The sequence below is a fragment of the Manis pentadactyla genome, chromosome 14, assembly GCF_030020395.1.
Source record: "Manis pentadactyla isolate mManPen7 chromosome 14, mManPen7.hap1, whole genome shotgun sequence".
NCBI lineage: Eukaryota > Metazoa > Chordata > Mammalia > Pholidota > Manidae > Manis > Manis pentadactyla.
The window spans coordinates 75,688,802-75,716,479 of NC_080032.1; the positions used below are offsets into that span (position 1 = coordinate 75,688,802).

General features: G+C 35.2%; 1 protein-coding gene across 7 annotated transcripts in view; it reads left to right on the forward strand.

Moving 5' to 3' along the window:
* Nucleotides 1-26,989, forward strand: part of PLEKHA5 (pleckstrin homology domain containing A5) — a 223,793-nt gene extending 196,804 nt beyond the window's left edge. For 4 of the 7 annotated variants that reach the window (XM_057491824.1, XM_036889356.2, XM_057491826.1 and 1 more), the window contains 11 exons: nucleotides 4,117-4,218; nucleotides 7,114-7,225; nucleotides 8,054-8,100; nucleotides 9,878-9,995; nucleotides 16,237-16,355; nucleotides 18,660-18,869; nucleotides 19,648-19,788; nucleotides 20,272-20,399; nucleotides 22,137-22,282; nucleotides 23,986-24,091; nucleotides 26,112-26,989. In XM_057491824.1, the coding sequence (XP_057347807.1) occupies nucleotides 4,117-4,218; nucleotides 7,114-7,225; nucleotides 8,054-8,100; nucleotides 9,878-9,995; nucleotides 16,237-16,355; nucleotides 18,660-18,869; nucleotides 19,648-19,788; nucleotides 20,272-20,399; nucleotides 22,137-22,282; nucleotides 23,986-24,080 (1,218 nt within the window). In that variant the 3' untranslated portion in view covers nucleotides 24,081-24,091; nucleotides 26,112-26,989. Of the gene's footprint in view, nucleotides 1-4,116; nucleotides 4,219-7,113; nucleotides 7,226-8,053; nucleotides 8,101-8,901; nucleotides 9,091-9,877; nucleotides 9,996-16,236; nucleotides 16,356-18,659; nucleotides 18,870-19,647; nucleotides 19,789-20,271; nucleotides 20,400-22,136; nucleotides 22,283-23,985; nucleotides 24,092-26,111 lie in introns of all 7 variants that reach the window. The other 3 variants (XM_036889350.2, XM_057491825.1, XM_036889355.2) reach the window with 1 other exon arrangement.
* The last annotated feature ends 689 nt before the right edge of the window (nucleotides 26,990-27,678 follow it).

Below are 27,678 nucleotides of genomic sequence, written 5' to 3' on the forward strand. Positions count from 1 at the left end.
ATATTTCTGGAGCAGTTGCTGGGTGCCAGGTTCCATTTTAAGTTCTTTACATGCACTTAATCCACATAATAACCCTTTGATGTGGGAACTATTATTATGTTGAAAATGGAAAATTGAGACAGAGCAATTGCCCAGTGTTCCAGTGACTAAGCAGTATGTATAGACTTCCATTAAACTTACTTTTGTTCTTCACTGGATCTTTTTTTTTTTAAGCTTTCCCTGTATTCTAGCTTTTCTACTTTTATAATTATAAAATTTTATTGTATCTGAAATTTGTAAAGAATTACCACCTTCTTTGAGGTGAAATATACTTGTGTTTCAAAGAATTACAGGAGAAACCAAAAGATAGAAGTTGAAGATCATAAAATTGCTCACTTACATGTAGCTTATTGTATAACTATTCCCATGGGTAGATGTTGTAGTAAATTGTCATTGATTATGGACAATCAAAGGAAAGTTCTTATTACATTAAAAACTTAGAAATGGATCATTCATCCTAATCCTTTTTTAGTAAAGACCACAATATATCTGCTATAGCTCTGTAGTTAGATACTAAAACCCTCACTGATCTTTTCGGTAGCCTGGGAATTCATTGCATCTGAGGCCGCAGATGTATTTGAAGTTTTTCCCCCCAAGTCTCATCTCAGTACAGACTATAAAGAGGTGTAACCACTATTTAAGTTTACTGTTTCCACACCCTGAAGTTAGACTAAGCCAAATTTTTAAGAAGTCTTCTGCCAAGCCTGTAATAGCCCATAAGAATCCACACATGCACATGTTTTTGTTTTGTTTTGTTTTGTTACTTTGATAGAGTATATCATAGTCTCAGGAAAGTACACGAAATAAGTACCCAAATATGACTGATTCCCACCTCGACATTGAATTTTACAAGCATGGCAGGAACTCCCCTCCCCTGACTACCTCTCCCTAAAACACCTCTATATAACTTTTAAACTATGTATTAGCCTTGCCTATTTTGAACTTTATAAAAGGGTGACTTACAGTGTATATGCTTTAGCTTCTTTTAACATTGTGAGGTTCATCCGTTGGTTACCGATTGCACGAGTTCATTCATTCCCTTAACTGTGTGGCATGAAACTCTCCATGTTTTTATTGAAGGCAGTTTCCTGACTTATGCTTATGATTTTAAGATAATTGTATATTTGAAAGTCATTACCCCTTTTAATTGCTTTAATGTACCTATTATCTTCTTGACAAAAAATACTAAGGTCATATTTAAAGATTTGAACATTGTACTTATGAAATCCATTAAATTCTCTAATAACATTCTCAGCCAGGTGTTAGGAGGAAACTGATGTTACGCCATCCCCTGTTGACTTGGGTTCTGCTGACCCGTAAGCATATTCGAGGAGCCCAGAGGTAAAGGCAGAAACAGGCAGGCCCAGCAGGATTAGGGGACTCCACGCAAATAATCCACAGCAGTGACAGGTTAGGAAATTTGAAAGTAAATTTTGTTTCTTCACCCCTAAAATAATTGGTAAAGCAATATCTAGCTATCAATCTCTCTCTTTTTTTTTTTAATTTTGGTATCATTAATCCACAATTACATGAAGAACATTATGTTTACTAGGCTCCCCCCTTCACCAAGTCCCCCCTACAAACCCCACTACAGTCACTGTCCATCAACGTAGCAAGATGCTGCAGAATCCCTATTTGTATTCTCTGTGTTGCACACCCCTCCCCATGCCCCCCCACATTATACATGCTAATCATAAGGCCCCCTTTCTTTTTCCCCGCCCTTATCCCTCACCAAGTCCCCCCCGAATACCCCATCACAGTCACTGTCCATCAGTGTAGTAAGATGCTGTAGAGTCACTACTTGTCTTCTCTGTGTTGCACAGCCCTCCCCGTGCCCTCCCTTCCCACCCATCCTCCCCAGTCCCTTTCCCTTTGGTAACTGTTAGTTCATTCTTGGGTTCTGTGATTCTGCTGCTGCTTTGTTCCTTCAGTTTCTTCTTTGTTCTTATACTCCACATATGAGTGAAATCATTTGGTACTTGTCTTTCTCCGTCTGGCTTATTTCACTGAGCACAATACCATCTAGCTCCATCCATGTTGTTGCAAATGGTAGGATTTGTCTTCTTCTTATGGCTGAATAATATTCCATTGTGTATATGTACCACATCTTCTTTATCCATTCATCTACTGATGGACACTTAGGTTGCTTCCATTTTTTGGCTATTGTAAATAGTGCTGCAATAAACATAGGGGTGCATCTGTCTTTTTCAAACTGGGCTGCTGCATTCTTAGGATAAATTCCTAGAAGTGGAATTCCTGGGTCAAATGGAATTTCTATTTTGAGCATTTTGAGGAATCTCCATACTGCTTTCCACAATGGTTGTACTAATTTACAATCTCACCAGCAGTGTAGGAGGGTTCCCCTTTCTCCGCAACCTCGCCAACATTTGTTGTTGTCTGTCTTTTGGATGGTGGAGATCCTTACTGGTGTGAGGTGATATCTCATTGTGGTTTTAATTTGCATTTCTCTGATGTCAATCTCTCTTTGTTAATATGTTTCTATAAGAAAGAAAGGATTCCCACTATCCTAAAATGTTCTTAGATTTATTTAGATGCCTCTGCAGCACGTTTGGGCCCGCCCTGAACTTGGGCTTTTCTACAAGAGAGGTTAGGTGTCAGCCTGGCAGTGGTTTCTTACTTTAATCACTGGGCTTCCTTGGGGTCTGCTATTCTCATTTTACCTTCCCTGAAACCTTTGATGGCACGCTATTTAAATTTCTACTTTTTGTGATGTACACAAATTAGAAATAGCTAGAAGCAGTTTTTATTAAAGGAGGTCAATATACTTATTTATTCAGGTGAAACAGTTCGCTGAAGCCTTATGTAAGGAAACTAATTTTCAGTTAATACAGATGAAATAAAAATCTTTAATCCTTTGTCACTTTGCCTTTTTAAGATTTAATTCACTATGAAATCTACTTAATAGATTCCCCAGATTACCTATATAATACAGAGATAATAAAAACTCTCCAGCAGTTTATCTTTCTTAAAAATACAGTATGTCGTAAAACCTGCTAAGGAGACATCTTAAATTCAAAAAGCACTTGTTCCAAATGGCCAAATTTTAATCGTCATTTTAATTTTAGAAGTATGCAACTTGAATAGTTTTTCATTGCCTAAGTTTTTACAAGTGATTTTAAGCTAGTTGATGAATATACAAAATAAAATAACTTAAAATAGAACCTCTAGGAACTTGAAGTATTGCTGCTTTTTTTTTAATTTAAGATTATTTTAAGTACCTTTCTTCCACACCTAGTACCCTCTTTCCTTATGCCAAGACTGTGGTTGGTGTTAAACTGACGTTTCCCAAGGCAGCTTCATGCAGAGTAATTCAAGGCAAGAAATCCCTGGTCGTGGGAGGTTCTTAATCAAGAGTTAAACTTTACAACAGCATTCAGTAAATACTTGTTGGTTGTGTTACATGTGCCAATACCATGCCAGATACTGGTGATCAAATAATAATCGAATACAGTCCCTTCCCTTAGTTTACCGATTTCTTGACCTCACACCACTCTCTGAAATGTCTGAAGATTAATTACAACCTGTAGAAGAGAACCTAAGCTCCCACAGAATAGCATCCTAAAACAGATGAAATGACAGTATATTTTTCACCACTTGTTGAATCATTCCATATTCAACAGATGACAGATGGTTCAAGACCAAATATGAAAACCTCTGCGATTTTAGGATTTGGGGGTGCTTTTTTCCCAGAGGAGGGAAGTATAGGTGGGTAGTATCCATACTGAGTCTCTCTGAGGAGGATTCACTGACTTCTGTGCTTAGCTGAATTAGCTTTATTAAAATAACGTAAATTTATTCTAAGTCATATCAGGCTTCTGGTGTTACTGAAAGTCTAGCAATGCTGAAATACAACCCATTTGGTATTTTTATTCATGCAGTTTTAATCAAGGCAGATAAAACATTTAAACAGTAGAGGAAAATGAGTTACAAAAGTTTTTATTTTTGCCCAATATAAGCTACACAATTTTCTAAAATCCAGAAAGGTTATGGTTGCAGTGATAACAACATAAAAGCACATTTTCCCCCATTAAAATAATTAAAGCTCTTTGATTTTAGGAACTGGAACGAGCATGGAGAGACTATGACAAGTTAGAATACGATGTAACTGTTACCAGGAACCAGATGCAAGAGCAGCTAGATCGCCTTGGTGAAGTTCAGGTACAAAGTGTAATGTGGGTTTATCAACTAAAGGATATTTTATCTTATAAAATTTATTCTAATCCATTCTATATTAAATGCCTCTCTTATCAAACTGTATGTAGCCAATCATTTTGACTGATACATTATTAGAAGAGGGGAAGATGCAGTGTGATTTGGCATAAAAAATCCTGTTTTGTAAACAGGCAGATCTGGGATTAGGTTCCAGGTATTAGTTTTCTTCTCTGTAAAATGCAAATAATAATACCTGTCTTAGAGTGTTGCCATGAAGAATGAAGATAACATATGTTTAAGAAAATAAGAAAGGTCACCTCATTCTTGTGGCCTTATATAAATTTGAATCATCTGCATTGGAAACCCTGTTGTCTCAATAGACAAATCAGTATAATGAATAAAAGGTTAGTAAGGTTGATTTACAGAAAATCAACCATCCTGTATCTGTGCCTCTCCGTCTAATAACTACTAGTCACAATAGTTGTTGGATACTCGAGGTGTTGCTTGTGTGACTGAGAAACTCAATTTTAATTGTATTTCATTTTAATTATCTAAATTTAAATAAGCACATGTGATTTTGACTTCTGTATTGAACACTGAAGTTACACTGATACTGAAAACATTGGAAAAAACTGTAACTATCTAAGGGGTCAACAAACTGTTTCTGGAAAAGGCCAGATATTAAATATTTTTGATGTTACAGGTATAAACACTATGTCACATAATCTTGGGAGGTTTTGGTTTTTTTGTAATCCCTTAAAAATTTAAAAATCTAGTCCTACCTTGAGTCCAAAGCAGTTTACCAACCCTGATTTAACCTAACAAAAATGTTCATCATGAAAATGTAATTACTATATTATAGGTCGTAGAAGACAACGTGAGTAAATGAAGATGTGTAATTGGTAGATCATGTTCATAGATGGCCTTATTTAACATTATCATGATGAAAATTCTTCCCATATGCTCGATTCTGTTCCAGCCAGATGTCCAGCAGAAAATTCTGAAGAAATTAAAATGGTTCTAATATGTTTAAGACATAATAAAAACCACTGTAGTTAAGACAATTATTGAAAAAATAAAGAACTAGAAGGCACACTGTGAGAAGTGTCATTGCACATTCGACCATAAACTAGTTCCTTACCAACTCTGTATCTCAGTTTTCACAACTGTAAAACGGAAATAGTAATAGCACTTGGCCCTGTCGGGTTATTATAATGACTAAATCCGTCGATATTTTTGAAGCACTTAGAATAGTATTAGGCCCATGAAACATACTTAAGTGTTTGTTAAATAAGTAAACAATGAAGGCAACATAAACAAACCTAAAAAAATGACTTACCAGGAAGAACTCTCATTGACCCCAAAAATTCAGAAGAGGTTACTGTCTAGATTGGTAAGGAACTGTTCTTTTTGATTTGGAGAAACAGTACAGTAGGAAAATGGGCAAAGAACATAACTGGTTTTATTTTTTTTTAATTTTTTATTAAGGTATGATTTATATACACTCTTATGAAGGTTTCACATGAAAAAACAATGTGGTTACTACATTCACCCACATCAACAAGTCCCCACCCATACCCCAGTGCAGTCACTGTCCATCAGTGACTGTCCATCAGCAGCAGAACATAACTGGTTTTAATTCATGGAAAGTAAAACTCAGATTGCTAACCAAGTGTTTGAATATTTTTTAATATTTTTCAAAGTTTGAATATTTTTCACTAGTAATCAGATACACAAAATAAAAAAGATTTTCATTGTACACCTTTCAGATAGGCAAAAATATGTATGTGTATTTTTAGTTGCAGAAGTAACACATCTTCTATATAGAATGTGCAAATGTCTGATGTTTATAGTTGATGTTCACTCCCTAGAAGTCTTTATCAGTGTTCATATCTCTTGACTGTCATCATGTTTGGGTCTTGTGTGAGGGCTTTCTTTTCTCACTTTGATGCTTCCATCCTATGACTTGGGAAACTGGATAACTAAGGTTATGTAGCACCTTTTTGAGGCAATGTTCAAATATAGTCCTTGTGCTCTAGACATTGAAAACATATTTCTACCTCTCAGAGGACTTCAGCTTACTGATGAAGTATTGGTCGTATTCTAATACTGTAGCTGTCAAATACCAACACTCAGTGTTACTCTTAAAAAATTTTTTTAACTAAATGTAATGATTTTGTACTTCATTGTATTTTTTTTAATAAATCGACTTTTTTTTAAATGATATTTATTGTTATCTTAAGTATCTGTATTTTCATAGAGTTTTATTAGCATCTTACTGAAAACCAATATAGTCATAATCTGGTTTGAATTGAAGTATTTAGCATGAGGGCATGAAATGGGTATTAGAAGTAAGAAAATGGGTATAACTTAAAATAGAATAAAATGGCAATGATAAATTTAGATTTGTTTTGAAAATTAGTCGAGCAAATACATTCAACTCCATCAATCAAAACTCTCCTAAATATAATTTAATTGCCTTTTTTCCTTTTCTTTTTTGTCGTATCTCTTTATGTTCTAAAATTTTGTAGCATATTTTTCATTTCTTTCCACACACACACACACACACACAAAATTTTTTATTTTTTATTTTTTGTGTGTGTGAGCCTTTAGTTTATTCTGCCCCCTTTTTGTTTTTGTTTTCCATTTATAGTTCCTTCGGTCAGTATATAAATAATGTAGGGCAGAACATACCAAAGAGATGTGAAATAGTGCACTTAAGTCTGAAAAATTAAATTCTCTTTATTTTTGCCGCTGAAATTGCAAAATTTGGAGAGTCATATAAATCAAATATTCTCAAAATTAAATTCATTGCAATTCTCATTTTTTTAAATGTATAATTGGTAGAATTTACAACTGATTTTTTTTTCCCTACACTGAGATATCTGTGTTTACCAATAGACTGAATCAGCAGGAATTCAGCGTGCGCAGATTCAGAAAGAACTCTGGAGAATTCAGGATGTCATGGAAGGGCTGAGTCAACATAAACAGCAAAGAGGCACTACAGAAACAGGTAAATTAGCTTTATATTTTATGCTATGGTAATTGACCTAATATTTTATCCAAATGGAATGACACACATAATTAGGTTTCTTCTGTTGGTTTTATGGGTTTTTGACATCAGAAAACAGGCATCTCTGTGACATTGAGTCAGCACACAAATTTATGAAGTAAAAAAGCAAAAGTTCTGCCAGCCTCACACACACAAAAGGAAATTACTGTTTTATGCATAAAGTTATAAATACAACCAATGTTTTGGTTTTAGGAATGCTTTTTTCCCTCACAACAAAAAAATGGAATCATGCTATACCTATTTTTCAGTAACTTGAATTTTTTTCTTCTTAACAATAAAATAATAGCTATGTAAGAATCCATTGTATAGTTGAACTATAATTTATCCATTTCTGCATTGATGAGCATGTAAGTTTGCTTCCAAGTTGGCGGTTGTGTTTTGTTTTGTTTCTGACATAAGCCATACTATGATGGACATTATTGTATGTATAACTAAACACACATGCTAGTACTTAAGGATTCCAAAAAGTGGGAAATGAGTGCACTTTTCCATTTTGATAGGCATAGCCAAATTGCCCTCCTGAAAGATTATATCAAATTGGACTTAGACCAATAATGTTTGAGGAAGCCCGTTTCCATTTTCTCTTCTCTAAACTAGATATTTTGATTTGTATTTTAATGTAATTGCTTCCAAATGCTGAAAACATCAACAAATGAAGGATTAGCAACTGACAGCTTCATTTACAATAAGTGAAATTAACTCCCTTTTTCTGTGGATTTAGACAGATATGTTTATTTAAGTTGGTTATGTTTTATAATTTTTTAATAGGTATGGCAGGATCAAAACCTTTCTCAACAGTTAAGTACAAAAATGAGGTAAGTTGGGATTGCTTATCTAACTATAAATTATTTTAAATGTGTGAAGTATGGATTAGAATTGTCTACTCATAGCAAAAATGTTTTCTAAATATATTTTAAGTTACTGTTTTAATTTTGAAATTACACTGATTCAGTAATTTGGTACTCCTAACAAATGTAGTTTTTCTTCCCTTAATGCAAAAAAAATTAAATCACTACTTTTTTATCTGTGTGAGAACTTTAACATTGTCATACTTTTTTTTTTTAATCTAAGTAATTTGAATATTTATCACTGTTTCTTATACTTGGTAAAACTTGTAGGATAACTAATAAATAAATGGGCTGTGTGTCATGCATACCATAAAGAAAGTACAAAGAGATACTGTCAACCTAATTGAAAGCTCCTGTGGTCTTGAATTTTTGATAAAAACCAATCAAAAAGAAATGTTTATTTTTTACTCTTAAAAATGACCCAAAAAAAAACAGACAGTAAGATTTTTAAATTAATTCTTTTCTTCTGTTTTTAAAATGCAATACAGTAGTTTCACGCATCTCTTCTGATGTTGAGCTTAAGCATAAAGCTTGAGCTTTTTTTCCTGTGTGTTACAGGGGAAAAAAATGAGATGTCACCCTACTTAAAAACCCAGTTACTGGCTTTCACAAGTATTTTTGGTTTTACTTTTCAGTATGAAACTTTTGGCTTGGCAGTGTCCCTTTAATTATCTTAAAGTGATTTAAGTTAACTTACCATTGCAAAGAATTTAGATATACTTAATTCAAATGCTTATCTAAATAAGGTGACTATTCTACAATCTTTAGGAAGAGGAAGTAGTCCCACCTCGTCCTCCACTTCCTCGGTCCTATGACTTTACAGAGCAACCTCCCATTATCCCCCCTCTGCCCAGTGATAGCAGCTCCTTGCTCTGTTATAGCAGGGGCCCTGTCCATCTGCCTGAAGAAAAGAAGATTCATCAAGTTCAAGGATATCCAAGAAATGGATCTCACTGTGTAAGTGGCTGCAGTAGCCACATAATAATCAATATGTGCCCACTCTCACGTGAAATTCAGTTTATTTTGCACACCCTCAAATTTTTTTTAATATCACTTTTAGCCAGTGTTTGTTTTTGTTTATATATATATATATATATCATTTGTGTTTTTCCTGTTTTGGTTTTACCATTCTTATTTTTTAATGCTTTCACAAATTTAATAGTATTTCATAACTTCATATTTTTTCATTAATCTTTTCATAAAGCAGTTATTTTGCATTTGAGTCATATTTTAAATATAGTATTTCAGGATATGAGAGGCAAATGCTTTCTTTAGATGAGAGAGAAAAACATAGTTTATAGGAATGATAAAAGGGTCAGCATGTGGGTCTTTCATTCTAGAGAAGTTGCCAGACGATGTAGACATTGCCCAGGAGAGACATTACATGTGGAAATTGAAAATAGAGGTTTAGGGTTCAACAAATAAATGCAAAATGTAACAAGCAAGAAGAGAGTAAGGAAAAGAAAAATAGGACTAATGAAGTTAATGTAATTATTTTCAAACCTCAGTTTTACTATGATAAAAATGTTTTAACAACTTTCTCCCTAAGAGGGATGTTCTTAATTTTAAAACCAAAACCTTTACCCATTAAAAATACTTCAGATTCTTTTATTTTCTGCCTTAGGTGTAACATATGTGTTAGCTTTTAATCGTTAGTGTTTGATTTGAGTGTTTAGAGGTAAACATTTTAAAAGAAACTTAACTTTAGCATTTTCTTTTTCTAACTGCATACCTTCCTTTCAAGGGTCCAGATTATAGACTGTACAAGAGTGAACCAGAGTTAACAACAGTGGCAGAAGTTGATGAATCTAATGGAGAAGAAAAATCAGAACCTGTTTCAGAAATGGAAACTTCAGTTAAAGGTCAGCACTTGGGATATGGGTTATCTACGGTCCTTTTAGACAATAAATTTTAGCAATAAATTCAGTTTATATGTTGACCCAGTACATATGCAAGTACACAATCCCTCATCTGAGACCTCTGGAATCTGATGAGTTTCTGAATTTAGAAGTTTTCAGATATTGGGAAAATAGCATGACCCATAAACCAGACATTACATGTCAGCTGAGCTGGGCATGAAGCAGCACCCCCTTTTCAAACACATTAGTACTTGTGGAATAGTCATCCTAAGTGGAATAAGACTAAAAAGCTTCCTATCTGTTCAGGTTAGGTTTTACTGAAAAATAAGTTTATGCCAAGCTTTTGAAAAGCTTTCCTTTTCCTGGGGGGGGTTATTTGTTTTTTGCTTTTCCTATTACAGAATTGTACATAAAAGATGAAGGGCTGAAACACATTTTCATACAATTTCTATAAAATAAATAAATTCCACGCAATAATACATACTCTTTTTGTGTGTTTACTGATCTTTTTTTTTTTCAACACCAGTTATTCTTCAAATAGGGTATAATGCTTGAACCTTGATTGGATTATGGCTTAAAAGAAAATTCTCTAAAGACATTCTTGCGACAAACATGGGAGTTTAAGTGTTCAAGATTTACCTAATAATATTGTGGTTATGTAGGAGAATGTGTTATGTGAGCTCTGAAACACTTAGAAAAGGATCCACAACTCACTTTCAGATAGTTCACCAAAAAAGTGCATGTGTGTTTGTAGAGGTACGTACTTACACAGAGATAAAGCAAATATAACAAAATGTAAACTTCTCCAGAAAAGAAATTGCTGAACATAACCTACTAGTCTGATTTTTTTTTTTAATAATCTGCTAGAGGGTCAATTATTTAAACAAAATAATGTTTAAAAAACAGTAAGTTGTAATGTTCACATAGTTTTTCCCATAATTAGAGTATTTTTCTAAGTCTTCTAATGTCAGTTTTATTTTGTTTTTTCATTAGAAAAATACTGCCATCTTGACAATTTAATATTTATACACCCTTCTTGTTGTTATCCAAATCATTACTTCTTGAAAGTCTTTATTTACTTTACCTTTTCACACACAGATGTAAGTTAAACAGTCATAGTCTTCGTAAACCTTATCATACCAGTGCATTTTCCTATTATACAGGAATTGTCATGCTAAAAACAAAAGTTTTTGGCAATATAACTAACTAAATGCCCTAATTAATCCTCCCACAGAAAGTGGTTCCAATTGCTCATTAATAATCACTTTACATTTTTTTGAGACGCTTCACCAAGTTTACAAAAAGTAAAGAAAGGAACAGTCAGGCCAACAATTATGTGAAGGATGGCATGTTGGTCAACTTGAGCTGCTATAACAAAATACCATAGACCAGGCGGCTTCAATGACAGAAATCTGGTTCACAGTTCTGAAGGCTAGAGTCCCGGATCGAGTACTGGCGGGGTTTGACTGTGGGTGAGGACTCTCCGTGGCTTGCAGATGGCTGCCTCTTGTCACACACCCCCACCTCTGGGTGCAAAGAGGAAGAAAGCCCATGTGAGCTCTTTGGTATCTCTTTTTGTAAGATCACTAATCCTCTTGAATTAGGGCTTCCACATGAATTTTAGGAGATTACAGTTCAGTCTGTACAGGAGGGGTCCAGTAAGTTCGGTGGAGCACAGAAGTTCAGCGGAAGACAAAGCTCAGAGCCTAACAGATGAGGAGTCTGACAGGATATCCCATCAAGTAAAGCGAGGACCCTCTGGGGACCATAGTCTCAGTGAAGACTGATTAATTGGATTTCATCAAAATTTAAGACTTAACCCTCATCAGAATGGGAGAAAATACTATCAATACATATTCCTGACACAGGCTTTATTCCAGAATATATAAATAGTTCTTGCAAATCTATATAATACAAACAACCCGATAAAAGTAGGAAAAAACTTGGACACCTAACAAATAAGGTATACAAATGGTCAATAAGCACATGGGAAAGTTCATAACTGATTAATCATAAAAGAAATGCAATTTTAATGCAAATTTAAGATAGAAGTCACACTTTTTAGAATGGCTAAACCTTAAAGACTCACTACTAAGTGTTGGTTAGGCCATGGAACAGTTGAAACACACATTTCTGATGGCAGCATAAGGAAGAACAACAATTTGACAGTTTCTTATAAAATTAAACATGCAATTCCATATCCAGTGATTCTGCTATATATTTACCTAAGAAAAATGAAAACACAATTCCTGAAAAAGATTTTTACAAGGATTTTTATAGCAGCTTTAATCCGTAATAGACAAAAACTGGAAACAACCTATAGGTCTGTCAGAGTATGGATAAACAAATTGTGCTAACTTCATACAAAGGAGTCCTCAGCATTTAAGAAAAACTGTTGATAGAGGTACAGCATATATAATTGTGAAAAAACTGGGTTGAGTAAAAAGCCCAACACAAAGGGGACAAACGTATAATTACCTTTAAAGGAAGTTTGAGAACAAGCAAAACTAATGTATTGTGTTAGACAACAGAAAAGTGGTTGCCTGTGGCAGAGAGGGTGGGATCGACTACAAGGGAAAGTTGCAGGGCGGTGGGGACTGTCTTTACCTTGATTGAGATGATTACACAGGTACATGCATGTGCATGCTAGGAATAAGAAACCATTTGTCAAACCTCACCCATTGTACACATAAGATCTCTGCATTTCAGTATACACTTTTCCTTAATAAAACTTGAGAGGCGAGTAGTAAAGACAAAAACTGGGAGGGTTTGCCACTTACTGACCTTCATTTAAGAGAGTTATGCAACAGAAGGAAAGTGGTCAAATACTGAAGTCCTAGGAAGCACAGAATTAAAACATTTGGCAATAATAATATATAGAACAAGAGGAGGACCTTATATTGTTCCAGAGGATGGTCCTGATTTTTATTACCTTTAGACTTTAATAAGTTAAATGTGTATATTAGGGATTAGATAAAAGAAACTATAGTTCCCAACTCTTAGGGAAGCAAACTGAACAATGATACAAAAGAAGAAAAGGGGAGGGGGGTGGAGGAGGAATAGATGATGTGGGGAAAATGCAAAGCAAAAAATAAGTTAGCAGAAATAAATCTAAATAGATCAGCAAGTATAACAAATATGATTATACTAAATGCTTCACTTGAAAGAAAAAGATTGTCAAATTGGATTAAAACTGAAAATACAGCCACATGGTATTTGCAAAAGCATCCAAAACTTAAGGCTATGGAAAAATGAACCTAATGTTGAGTGAAAACATCAAGTTGCACAACTCCATGTATAAAGATACACACACACATGTATACACATAAATATGCAAAACTGAAATTTTTTTTTTTTTAGAAATTCAACTATTATAGGACTATAGAGAAAATTAGGGGGAAAATAAACATGTAGTTCAACAGTTACTTCCTCCGAGGAGAGACAGGGAAGGGGAGAGGATTACAGAAGGTTGAAAAAGGCTATTAAATGTAATGCAGATTTTTCCTAAACTGGGTGATAACTAAATGGATAGATCATTATTCTCTATACTTGCACATATATTATACTTAACTCCCTTTTATCTTCTCTGATAACAACAGTAAAGAAGGAAATGTTTTTATTAATCAATAATTTTATAGTAGGTGCTAAGTAAAAATTTGGGTAGTGTAGAAGATAATGAAATACCAGGCATATAGCCATGAGTTGGAGAAACTTTTAAGGCAGAGGTTCACAACCAGCCACCCACAAACCAGAGCTCTGTTCTCATTCTTGTTGGTGAATCTAGAACACATGGCTGCAATACAAAATTCTGGGAGTATACAACACTTGAGCAAACACTTTACAAAAGAGTATATTCACTTAGCAAAAAAGCATATGGAAAGGAGTGACACAATGAGATTCCACTATATGCTCCTATCAGAGTGGCTAAAGTTAAGACACATTTTTGTTTTTTAATTATCCAACTCTTCTTCATGGTAGTTCAGTTATTTTGCTTGAATTTTACAGTTAATGCGATTATATCATAATTATAATTTTCCTTTTTCCTTCTTAAATTGTATACCTCCTCCTTCTCTGGAGGTGGCAGCTCCACAGTAGTGTTCAGAAACAGAAGTAGTGGACATCCGAATTCTGTTGTCGACTTCAGTGGAAATGCTTTAAATTTAACTCTGACCCATGCTCCTGGCTTTGTTCTGGGACATCTACACTGATCACATTGTGGAGATACCCATCTATTCTCATTTCAGTAAAGTTTTCTTTTTTCGTGAAAGGGTAGTGAATTTTATTCACTGCCTTTCTGAGGGATCGTATTTTTCTCTTTATATATTCATATGTCAAGTTCCAGTTAATAATTTTCTAAATTAAACCATCCATTCTCATTCCTAACATAAACCTCAGTTACAGTATGTTTTTCCTTTAATGTACAGATAGATTTCTGTTTGGTAACAACTTATTTCAGATTTTTACATTTATACTTATAAATAAAATTGATCTGTGATTTTTTTTTTTTAAACCACAAAAATTAAGAAACTTGTTGATGGCCAATATTTAAAAATAGGACTTTGTAGCTTTACTTAACCCGACAGATCTAGAGAGACTTGCCCCTGTGGCCAGCAGCACTCGTTTACTGGACCCGCCTAACTGCCGCCCCGCTTAGCGCGTGGAAAGAAAGAGTTGCCATTTACCACATGTGTAACATTTTTAATCCCTGTGGGCCAAGTGTTTAAAGCATATATAAAATAAGGACCGTGTTTTATTCTTTGATTGTGCATATCCTATTCCATTCTTCTCTCTGCTCCTCCACGGTCATAGTGCTTCCTGATGTATATGAGATAAATACAACTAAGTTTACCAAATTTAGAAATTATTTAGTAAATGACTTTAATTTATCAACAGGAATTTAATTGAGTTGGAAAAAGTGAAGGAGTAGCTAATCATTTGTGCCGCCAATGCAGTACTTACTCATAAAAAAACACATTGTCTGACATACATTCTCTACTGTGTTTGGGGTTCTTCCTTGAAGCTTTGCCTCTCTTAAAACTTTGGGTGTTTTGTTTTTTTCTTTAACTTAAAATCACATCGTGTCATCTAAATAAATTGTCTTAAGTACACAGATCAATTGTGGTATAATTTTTTCTTTGCCTCATGACTTAAATAGGGCTTTTAAAAATGGACCACTACCTGGAGTAATAGCTTTTTCTTTGTTTGAATGGCACTATTACCTGTACTGTGTATCAGTTAAGGTCTTCATATTCTCAGCTATACAGCTCTGTAATAAACATACTCAGAGTTAAAGAATAAAACTTAAGTAAGCTACAAGTTGTTTGGTATACGACTGGAAGCAGCTCTGAGCGAACAACCTACCATTTATATTGGGGGAAAAATTAGACTGTTCTTTTTCTACTTAGTTGAAAAACCTTTGAACCCAAAGAGAGACGATGCTTTTTATTTTTTTTTAAGCAAACCATTAAGATTTAAACAGTTTGTTCTTTTACTTGTGTAGACAATAGTGTATATATTCTGCCTAAACAAGAGGACTGTGATATAAAAGCATACATTTTATGTTAACTTACTATCAGCTTGTATCACTGTTACATTAATGATTTTGTGTTGTATGTTTTATCTAATTGTAGAAGTGCTATATGTGTGTTCATTTTAGAAATTTTTAAAAGTACAAAAGAGAAAGTGACAGTGATTATCTGTGATGAACTACTTTAACATTCTTAGTGGGTTCTTTATTGAGATAGTACAATGTGACTAAAAGAGACCAAATGGCTTAGGTAAATCATTTAACCCTTCTTGGGCCATAATCTTCCTAACCTGTAATAGGTGAAAGGATTAGATTAAGGTCCTTTCAACCCCTGAAAATGCTGTGACTGTTTCACGAAGCTGAGCAGCAGTGGGAAGAGGGTAAAGCAGAGGCTCCAGCCGTGCTTGCTGCTGACCAGCCCTGTGGACTTGAGGAAGTAGATCGATCCAGAGACTGCATTTCATTTACCTTTTCTGTTACAGGGCTGTGAAGACACATAATCCACGAAGTAATACTAAATCTTACACTTAATATTTTGTAATGTCATTTATTAATCTGTAGAACTTAAGTGGAAGGCTACTTCATTTTCCCTGGCTCTTATCAAACAATGAGTTTGCCTTCTCATTTTAAAAGCCTCAGACACTGAGTGTGTATATCAAAAGGAAGAATGTGGTGCAAAAGCGGTTCCGTAGAACTCACTGCTCTTTTAATGCTTAGGTTCCCACTTCCCTGTTGGAGCGGTCCCTCCACGGACCAAATCGCCAACACCTGAGTCTGCGACAATAGCCTCTTATGTAACCTTGAGGAAAACTAAGAAGATGATGGATTCAAGAACGGTATTTAATGAGAAGTTCATTTCTAAAAGGCGTCCCCAAACGTATCGCTTTCTTAGACATTCCCATTTTAAGTGTTCCATCAAAATTTTTGTTACATGCTCTAAGAAAAACTTAGCAATCTTCTTTTTGTTTTAATAAGACACTCATGGAATTAGCACATACCAGAAGGCTGACATACTCAATACCTAATCTAGGCTTCCTGTGACCAGCCTTGAAGTGGGGTCTTAGTCCACAGTCCGTGGAATTAGTTCTCTGTAACTATCCTGTATGGCATCCCTTGACACCTCTAAGCATCTCCTTGATGAGAGTGGTAGACATGCCCTGTGGCCACCCAAGGTAATGGATTTATTTCCAGGCTAGCCTGAGTTTGCCGGGCCTTTGACCTACACTGGATGTGGAGTTTCCCAAGCCTCGGGTTACCCTGAGAAATGTGAATTGGGATTGGGAAACAAATCCTATATTTCACACTTTCATCCAAGATCCATTTAGATTCAAACTGACTCTAAACCAGTCTAATCTTGGTCTCCTTGGGAAGAGGCTCAGGTTTTAGACGTTTGAGCTGCAAAAGAACTTTTACTTTTCATCTTTATAAATTCTCTGTTTATTTGGCATGAGATAGTTTTAAGCTATAAGACTGAAAGGTACTACAAGGGATAAGATTTGCAGTTATTGGAAGATATTAAAATACAACTACAAGGCATATGCCAAAAAATTTGACAAGTTTATGTGTAAGAAATATTTGCAGTTAGCACAAAATTATAAAGACCTCTAAAAATAATTATTGTAGAATAAAAACAATAAATAGCTATGTATCAGTATTAACATTAGTAGTCATGTTTGTATAGTAGAAGTATGCTATTATACTATTGTTTGTATAATACTATTGTTTGTTCAAAGTTATTCATGGAATATTTTCAAAAGATGGGAAGGGTATTTCTTTTGAAACTGTAATGATAAAATACATCAACAGAAAAAGGACTGAAAATGGCATGTTGAGATGAATCAGAAAAATGTTAGTGAATTGTTATTCTATAGCTATTTTCTTATTACCATCTTAAACACTAGAGGAAACTATAGCTATTTTCTTATTACCATCTTAAACACTTGAAGAAAGGCTTCTATATAACAGAGAGAGGGTGCGCATTAAAGGACCATAGTCATATAATGTTGGTACAGGAAATGCCTTTATAAGCAATACCAACACCAGAAGAAAACACTTGAACCATAACAAACAAATTCCATAATGTATAAGAAATGAGTATAAATAGCTGTTTTTAAGGCTTTTTATGGAAAATATATAAAAGAAATTCACAAATACATGAAAATCGCTCAACCCCAATAAAAATTTTTAGAACACCAACTATAAAAGTCCAATGAGACAGTCTTTTCTGGTTATCATATTGGAGGAAAGATCTAAAAATTAGTAGCATCCAGCTTTTAAAAAGAATAAAGTAGATTTGTACAGTGCAATAACTTGGAAGTTAGTGTGACAGTGTTTTTGCATAAACATAAACCAGGAAGAATACATGGTGGTTGTTACTAAAAATACGAGGAAAGGGAGGCTAATGGAGCCAACTTCTCAATCTGGTATCTAGAATTTACTTTTTTTATCTTTTTTTGCAAAAGCAAGTATACTTTTACAAATAGATGAGAATCATCACTTCTGCACATTAAGGCTTTTTCATTTCTCCTTCCCCTTTTAGTTTCTACTTGAGCTCTTTAAGATATTTATTCTGTACAGTAGAAAATAGTTCTGTAGCTATAGCACAAAGTTTTCCGATATAACCATCTGACTTACAGAAAACAGATACTTCAGAGTTTTAGTGGTCATAAACAGGACATTTTCTCTACTAGTCTTATCTCATTAGACATGTGACTTAAACCATTACATTTTCATTCAAATAAATCTCTGCTGTTTAGAAGGTGTGCCCCTTATTTTCTCCTAGTTTGAGTTTTATACAGCTTCCTCTTACCGGGCCGTGGGGTAGGTTCACTCAAGAACTGCCATACCCTTTCGAGTGTTGTTTTTTGAAACCAGAAAATACCCTCATTAGGCTCTCCTCTCCCTCTTCTCTCCCTCTTTCTCCGTCCATTTCCTTTCCTTCCATCATTGACCAGGCATCACCCGTCACCAGTTAAGGAGAAAATGTGACTTTCTGATGTTAAATCAGTGACATTCAAAACCTCCACTTTTGATTTTAAAAACAAAGTAATTGCATGTTAGAACATTTTTTTTTATTCCAACCTACTTTTTAAAAGTTACCCTGTATTTACATATTCATATGTTTATTTTTTAATTTAAAGGAAAGACCAAGAAGTGCAGTGGAACAGCTCTGTCTGGCTGAGAGTACTAGACCAAGGATGACTGTGGAGGAACAAATGGAAAGAATAAGGAGACATCAACAAGCATGCTTACGGGAAAAGAAAAAAGGACTAAATATTATTGGTGCTTTAGACCAGTCACCCTTACAGAGTCCTTCAAATTTGAGGGATAATCCATTCAGGGTCACCCAGGTATACCAGTTGGTTTTAACCATTCTTGTGTATAAGTCTAGGATCACTTGAATATCAACATTATAGACTTAATGTTATCAATGGGTTTTTTTAACATATACTGTGTAGATAGTTATTTTATATTATTTAATTCTTATAATAATAAGCTAAGTCAGCTTGTTAAAATGGAAATAACCCTGACTAAAAAAACCAGAGCTATATTATTTGTTGGATACCCTGCACCAGTTATAGACTTGATTCCCTCTGCTGTAAGTCAGATTTTGATACAACCTGCCCTGTCAACTTCACAGAAATAGTGAGAAGGTAAAATAAAAGTGCTTTCAGCGAGTATAACATGCCATGCAGGTTACCAAGGCAGTCCCCAAATCCCCTCCCAATAAAACGTGTTTTACTGTGTCCTAATTTAACATGACCTAGATTGTAGCAGGAGAGAGCTGCTAAATACAAGTTTCTTAGTCAACTATCCATCACATCTCAACTTTAGCCTTGTAAAGTGACTCCATTCCGCTTCTTATTGTTTGTTTTCCTCCTCCCTCCCCCACCCCACCCCCCCATTCAACAAATACAGAGAGAGCCGGTTAGTGGGCCTTCTGTGTAGCTTCTGTCTGGTCTATCCCTCTTAGCAGACATGCATCAGTGGAAAGTGCTTCACTGTCTTCTTCGAAATCCCCTTTTCTTCTAATCAAGAGCATGCATTGCTTGCAAATTCAACAGATTATCTAAAAACTATACATGGTTTCATGTATGCATCTAAAAATGCTGTTTGTCTCTTGGCCAGCCTCAAAGGAGGGATGATACCATTAAGGAACTGGACACTGTCATTAGAGAAAATGAAGTAAAACCAAACCATGAAACCCCCACAGCAGAAATTGGTCGACTAAAAGAAGCTGAACCTCAGAATATGGATTCCAGCAAAGAGGTAAAGAGATTATTTTAGGACCGATAGGTAGACTCTTGAAGATTAGATCAAGTGGTAAGATTGAAAATCAAATTATACTTCATTCCATCACAAAAGCCATAGATCTAATGAAATGATAGACTATGTTTAATTTGATTAATGTATTCAGCCACATCAAAATATGGGTCAGTTGAAAATTTAAACCATGATCAGTCAAGGCTGGAATAAATTACTGTTAACCCAATTAAAGAATCTTAAAATCCCAGAACCACTAGCAAGCTATTCGCAGGGTGCATCATCCCCTCAGCAAATAGCTTTTTGTGTCCTAGGAGTTAAGAATGTTAACATTTTTAATACACTTGAATCTAAATTTGTATTTCAGTAACATTTGGCAGAGTATAATTTTTTAATGAACTTGCATTTTTGAATCATTTTAGATGAATAATAAATATTAAATATGGTAAGAATGGTTTAAAAAGGAAATTTTCTCTTCTTATTCTGTAGTGTACAAAAGAAAATGAAAACGTTTTTCATAAAACACTTTCCAAACCTGAACCAAATGGAGTAAACTCTAAGGAAGTGATGGATAAAGAAAGAAACACAGAGGAAACGCCTGAGGAGATTTCAAACAGGTAACAAGTAGGGAGAAACAAACAAAGGGACCCAGAACTGGTGAACTTCAGAGCCAAAACGTTATAGATCCCAGTCCCAGCTGACCCACTTAGCAGCTGTGCGACCGAGAGCAATTTACATCACCTTCCTAAGCTGCAGGGCCTTCCTCACACGTACAAGTGGGAGTGATAGCACCTCTCACCAACTGTGTTGTAATGATTAAGTAAGAAAATATATGAAGAGCGCTTAATACTGTACTTTAGCCCCTAGGCAACAATCAGTGACTACCTTAAAAAAGTGTCAGAAGGCACATAAGCTGTAACAACATAAGCACCTCAGCACCGCCTACATAATGATAGACAGATAGACAGATAGATAGATCAGAAGTGGAAGTTACCTAGTAAATGTTCCAAAAATTTTAGTGATGAGCTGTTTTTAGCCCTGTTTCTTCACCAGCGTCCTTACGTGTATTTCCTCAATCACACCCTCCATAAAAAAGTTACCAGTGGTGGAAAAGAGAAACGATGTAATGTTACTAAGAATGTCTTCACCTCTTCAATGAATGACAAGGTTGAATTTGAAAAATAACTTGACAATAGCTGATTAAAAAAAAAAAAAGACCTGTTAATAGGCATCAACAGAACATATCTAGTTTCTTAAAAATCTGAGTTCCTAATAATCCAGGAACTCCCAAAAATAACTTCTTGGCCACTTTGGAAGATGCTAGAGAGTCAACTTATTATTCCAAAACCTAGTAGTACATTAAAAGAATCAAATATTTATCTTACCCTTCCCATTACAAACTACAACCAAAGGGATTATGAGGACTTATTTTCTTTTTAAAAGAATTTCATTCAGTAAGGAATACGAGATGAATTATCGCTGCTTTACCAACCCTAATGAAATAATGGATTTAAACAGTATTTCCTCAGTGGCTGCTACTGGTAGCTGGGAATCTGACAGGGAACTTTATAATGAATGGGTCATGCTGATAACCTTTGAGTTTGCTGATCATTTTTAACATTGTAAAAAGAGACAGCCTGTTAATGCAGTAGTGCATGACCCCCAACCAGTGAAGTGTTAGTTGTCACCCTTCGCCAAGAAACCTAAATCTGATCAAACTCCAAAGTCATTCTCGTTTATTAAAAAAATAATCATCCAATCAAGAATGTGGTAAACTGTAGGACAAATAAACAGGTTCCCTCACAAATAAATAACAAAGAATAAAATTAAAGGGGGGGAGGGGTATTTTAGATGAAAGTGAGCTTTAAGAGACTTTTCAGGCAAATACAGTATATGGACTTTGGATCCTGATTTAAGCAGATAGATAACTCTAAAATGGTGTTATGAAGTAATCAGGAAAACTTGAGCACTGACTGGATATTTGATGATATTAAGGTATTCCAAATACAAACAAGTATTCACAGATTGAATGATATGTCTGTAATCAGCTTTAAAATAATTTAGGGAGTAGGGGGCTGGGAGTTTTTAGATGGAACAAGATTTATTTGCTAAATATGAGTATTGAAGTACACTATGAAATACATGTACATATATTTTCTCTAATTTTTCTTTATGTTTGAAATTTCTATAAGAAAAGGGGGAAAGAAAAAGATGAATTACAAACAAAGTGTTAGCAGTTATTAAATATAGATAATGGCATCTTTTCTGTATGGCTAAAAACTTCATAAAAATAAATTGGAAGAAAAAAGTTGCATTCTATAACAAATTTTAAAATACTGATCTATTTTCATTAGCACCCAAGAAGAGGCACAGATTACAAATCATAAAGCAGAAGACGACCCTGAAGAAAATACAAAGGATGATATTCATGTGCAAGAAGAAACAGTTATTTCTTATGAACTAACTCCTGAGGCTTCTAGAGAAAATCAAACAATGGCAGGTAGATTCTACACATTTCCTAATTGTCTCACTGGTGTTTCCCCTGAACCTCTGACTTTATTTTCCATGTGGCAATTTTAGCAAGAGAGACTCTTAATAAGTACCTTGATTGTGGATTAATCATCCTTTGCCTTTCTATGTGTACCTGGAAGGGGATGCAGCCAGAAAAAGGAGGAAGGGTATAACCCCTGCCTAACCAGCTGGATCCACAGGGTCTGTCCTGCTTTGGAATCAGTTCCATTTTTTTCCATCTTAACCTTAACACATACTACCATACATTTTTTCTAAGATCATCTCATTTTCTGGACTCTTCACAAAACTTTTTTTTTCCTTAGGATTTTTCTTAGGATTTCTTAGGTGGGGGAATCATCTGACTAGTGCACATTATTTGCTTCTCATAGTTCAGAAGCTACAAACCATTCCTAGTAATTTCCCTCTCTACACCATCACCCCCCCAACCGACACATCATTTTGAAGAGGGTGACAAACACAGTGAAATTCAATTATGCAGGATTGTTCTTAGAAAGAGCATGAGATTATAACAGAGCATTTTCTGTGTCTTATATACACTGTGTATCTTATATACTTATATGTACTTCTGTATCTTATATACATTTTCTGTATCGTATATGTCATTGGTTGTATTCGCATATAAATATCGCACTGTCTTCTCCTTTGCCCCTCATTTACAAGGCAGCATACTAAGAATTCTCACCTTTTTTTTTTAATTGTCACAGACTACTTTCAGTTATTATTATGGCTGATCTGTGTAAAGTGGTATGTGGTTATATAAAAACCACAACATTTAAACCATCTGTAGTATTTAGCTTCATGGAACTAGAAAGGCTTTTAAAAGTGAGACCCAACAGGAGTGATTCTCTGGTAGACTCCTAAAAATAAACCTCAAAGCGAAAAAAAAAAGAAAATGAATTTTTTTTCCAACTTTATTGAGATACAATTCACATACAACGTTGTGTAAGTTTAAGGTGGACAAAGAAGTTTTTTTTTTTTGGTATCATTTATCTACAATTACATAAGGAACATTATGTTTACTAGACTCCCCCCATCACCAAGTCCCCCCCACAGCCCCCATTACAGTCACTGCCCATCAGCGTAGTGAGATGCTGTAGAAACACTACTTGTCTTCTCTGTGTTGCACAGCCCTCCCCGTGCCCCCCACAACATTATACATGCTAATTGTAATGCCCCCTTTCTTTTTCCCCACCCTTATCCCTCCCTTCCCACCCATCCTCCCCAGTCCCTTTCCCTTTGGTACCTGTCAGTCCATTCTTGGGTTCTGTGCTTCTGCTGCTGTTTTGTTCCTTCAGTTTTCTTTTGTTCTTATACTCCACATATGTGTGAAATCATTTGGTACTTGTCTTTCTCCGCCTGGCTTATTTCACTGAGCATAATACCCTCTAGCTCCATCCATGTTGTTGCAAATAGTAGGATTTGTTTTCTTCTTACGGCTGAATTATATTCCATTGTGTATATGTACCACATAGAAGAATTTTTAAACAATCCTCAAGAAACATTTCATATGGAGTAATCAGTTGCCAAATTAGCAAAGGACAGAACCCAAGTACAACTGTTGATTTCTTCCCAAAACAGATTCTTATTTTGTGGGATCATAGCATCAAGATTTCCTTCCCCAAATGAGTCCTAAAGTTTTTTACCTCCTTGCATTTTCTTGGTGTGTTTTAGTGAAAAGTCTGTCCCCATCTCCTGAGTCCTCGTCCTCTCCAGTACCGTCCATTCAGCCGCAGCTCACGGAAGGATCCCATTTCATGTGTGTGTAGTCTCAAAAAAAGTACGTCGGTTCCCTTTGCATTTGTGCTTTACTGTTATAATTTTTAACTTGAATTTTATTCATTTGTTGGTTTAGTGAGTCAAAACTGAGATTAATTCTGGACTGGGTACTAGGGGTGGTTGGCAGAGCAAGGAGGCCATGTCTGTGAACCACGGGCAGTCACTCTAATCGCCAGCATTTGCCCTTCCCGTGACTGGCTACGTGACAGCATTTTCTCTGTCTCTTACTTCATCATCCGTAAAAAGTGCAGAACTTGGAGGGTAGGTGCCTGTGCCAAGACCAGCCTCACGGTGTTTCGCAGCTGTGCACCTGCTTGCCGTCCATTCCCGTGGTCAGATCTGAGAATTCTGTTGAAGTCATTACATGTTAATCCAGTAAGGTTTTCTGCAGTTAGCATGACGTAGCCACTGTTGGGAGGGTTTTGTTTTTTTTTTAAAGGACAAAGAAGTGTTTGTGTTCTAGCCAACCAGATGAAACAACTAAACTTCTAAGATCTATCACAAATTATTTCTGAATGATTCCTTTTTTTTAAGTCAAGGAGGTGGCTACTGAAAAAGCCTTGGGTAGGAACGGGGGGAAAGAGGAACGCTTCCTCGAACATGTTCCTTAGACCACAGTTGTAGAACTGAGAATAATTTCTAAAGTCTTATTTTAAGCTTTATAGACAGTGGCTAAATTTTACCTGCACTTTTGTACATATAGACACATGCTCTTTTTCACTTTTCAGGAAAGCTCTGAGGTGTAGTGAGCATTTTGTGCCTTGTTCTGCATTCTCACCCTATCTACTGGCTCAAGTAATGTTTTGTGCCTTAGGATTACTACCAGTTTCTGTCACACAGTTACGAGCAGTGCATACACTGATATTAGAAATATTATTAATAACATACTCCTGGAGCTTTCAGATTTGACTAAGTTTATCCAGTAGTGCTTGTTTTTTAGTCTACTTCCAGTCACACCTTTTTGTAACAGTTATAATATGCATCTTTTTTTTTTAATTCAAAAGGATTTTTGTTTAACTTTTTAGTCATATTTATAGCTTTTATATGAGAGTATGTCTACCTAGAGCCTAGAAGAGGCCTCTCTGTCTGCTGTCAGTTAGTATCTATGCAGGACTGACATCCTTTCTGGAGTTATAAACCACCTATTTTGTAATAGTTTTACCTATGCCTTCCCTCTGTCACTCATGTATTTAAAATTTTTAATATGTTGGGAATTGACAGTTGCCACCGGTGACAGAATAATGCCATAGGAATAAAAAAATTATCCTCGTTTGATTCATCCTGTGCAGAGTTGATGATAGATGGCCTCTGTCTTTCTTAGTGGAGAAATGTATACTGAAAGCCACTCTCATTATTATCTTTTGGTCCAATAAACAGGTTATAATTCATTGTCCACAGACCAATGATAATGAAGAGTATTCTGACAGTAAAGAATGCTCACATTTACAACTTGAGTGAATTTCCAGGCTCCTTAGTTGTTACTGTTGGATTTTGTTCGGTTTGCCTTTCATTCCAGGAGCCGGTGGCATTATGTACTGGAATGAAGTTCAGTTATGGCTGGATATTTTCTAGTTGGCCTGCAGCCACCGCAAACAACTGGTGGCACTCAACCTTGTATAATTTTATATCTTCTCATTGTGCATCTGTCATCTTTCCGAGCTAGTAGTTTTGGCAGCACCTAGGAAGGTTTTACAAATGGCAATGCTGTGTAAGCAGCTCAATTTATTATTACATATTTTAGTGACGTTATGCAAACCTTTGCTTATTTTGCTGATCTTTTGGAGTCAGCCACAAAATTGGGTATTCCAAATTGCTGTTTAATTGCTATTTAATTCTTTGCTTTGTGAATTAAGCTTATGGAAATGAAGGGAAAATGTCCTTCGGTTGTATTATGCTTCTGGATTTTCATGGCCCTGCTTGCCAGTTCTGCTGTTAGAGAACATCACCCTTAGTTACTGTAGGAAACAGTCATTCATTGACCTTGCAGGTGTCAAAGTAATTTTTCCCTCTCTCTTTTTCAGCTCTACTGACTTCTGTAGAAACCATTCAAAGCTAAGGACATGGACCTTTGGCAATGTGAGAAGATATTGTATAGTATATTTTAAATCTATGAAATTCATAGTTCTGATGCTTTTGGCCACAGAGCATCATTTTATCACTTCTGGAAAATGTTTATTCCAAAACAGCTTTAATGGCCCATATGTACACTCCATAATCTCAAGGTTATTATTCTGACACCAGCTTGCTGCTATGATTTCAGAGCACATAAGTAAAGGTGCTTTTTAATGTGCAGTCTACAGCCAGAGCTTACTTAGTTGCTGATTTCCAGATTTTGATATTTCTAAAGTCTAGGTGGATTTACATTTCTTTTTGCTTCCCAGTATATAAATTTAGTTAATCTTTCCAATGAAGCTTGTTTTCTTTCTTTTTTCTTCTGTCCATTTGGCTACTGCGACACTTAGTTTCACACTTGATTTGTAAAAATTTTATATGTATATATATATTTAAAATGTGCCATTTTATTATTGCTAAGTGAAGTCTGTCCTGTTTCCTGCTATAATTATTTCTCAAGATTGCAACATCAGCAGTACTGCCATGCTCTCGTCAGCTTCAACACAAATGTCATCGCTTACTTTTTCTTAAAAAAATAAAACAGTTTAAAATGTAGGTATTTTGAAGTACTGGGCTCATACTTCACTGGAATAGATGTGTACAGCAATAAGCAGGTTTTCAAATCCAGTACTTAGTTTGTGTACAAATGTAATTATGTTCATTGTGTATATATTATACAATGAGCACATGTAATGTAAGTATTAAAGGCCACTTACTATTGTTTAAATGCAAATGTTCATATCCCATTTCTTTTTTATCATGTTAAATAAATGTTGATGTTCTTAAATCACTTGTGTTAGAATTTTTGCTCTTCCCATCAAACTCGGAGAGTCGAAGATTCAAGAGACTTCTACATGCAAAAAGGTGTTGTTAATCCTACCATCGAAGAGGACATCTGGTCCAGCTGTGCTGTGTCACAGTTGAGGAACTTAAGGCCGGAGAGATAAATTTGCTTGTCCATAGTCACATTATATATAATGACAGAACGTAGACCAGAATATAGTTTTCTGACTTTTCCACTAAGGCCATACATTCAACATCATTTAGTTTTGTCAAGTCTTCTACACCTATTTTTATTTGTCACCATGTTGTAGAAGCTAGCTCCGAGCATGTGCAGCCTCACCCCGACAGGCAGATGGGCTTGGAAGGGGAGAGAAGTTATTTCTCTGACATGGGTAACTAAAAACTGTTTCATCATCGTAAGTAAGACCCGCAGAAATCATTTTCTCCTACAATACATTCTTTGCAGATGTTCACGCTCTTCAGAATCAATTACATTTTCTTTCCTCTGTAACCTCTTTGTTCATGCTATATATTGTTCCCAGAGTACAAAGAAATTTGAAGCTTTCAGATTCCTATATAAAATGGCTGAAACTAAATTGACAGAGGTCAGTCTTTCTTTTTTTTTTTCCATGCTGTATTAAAGAGGATTAAATTTAATTCAAAGTGCAGATGTATAAAAATTCATCTGCTCCA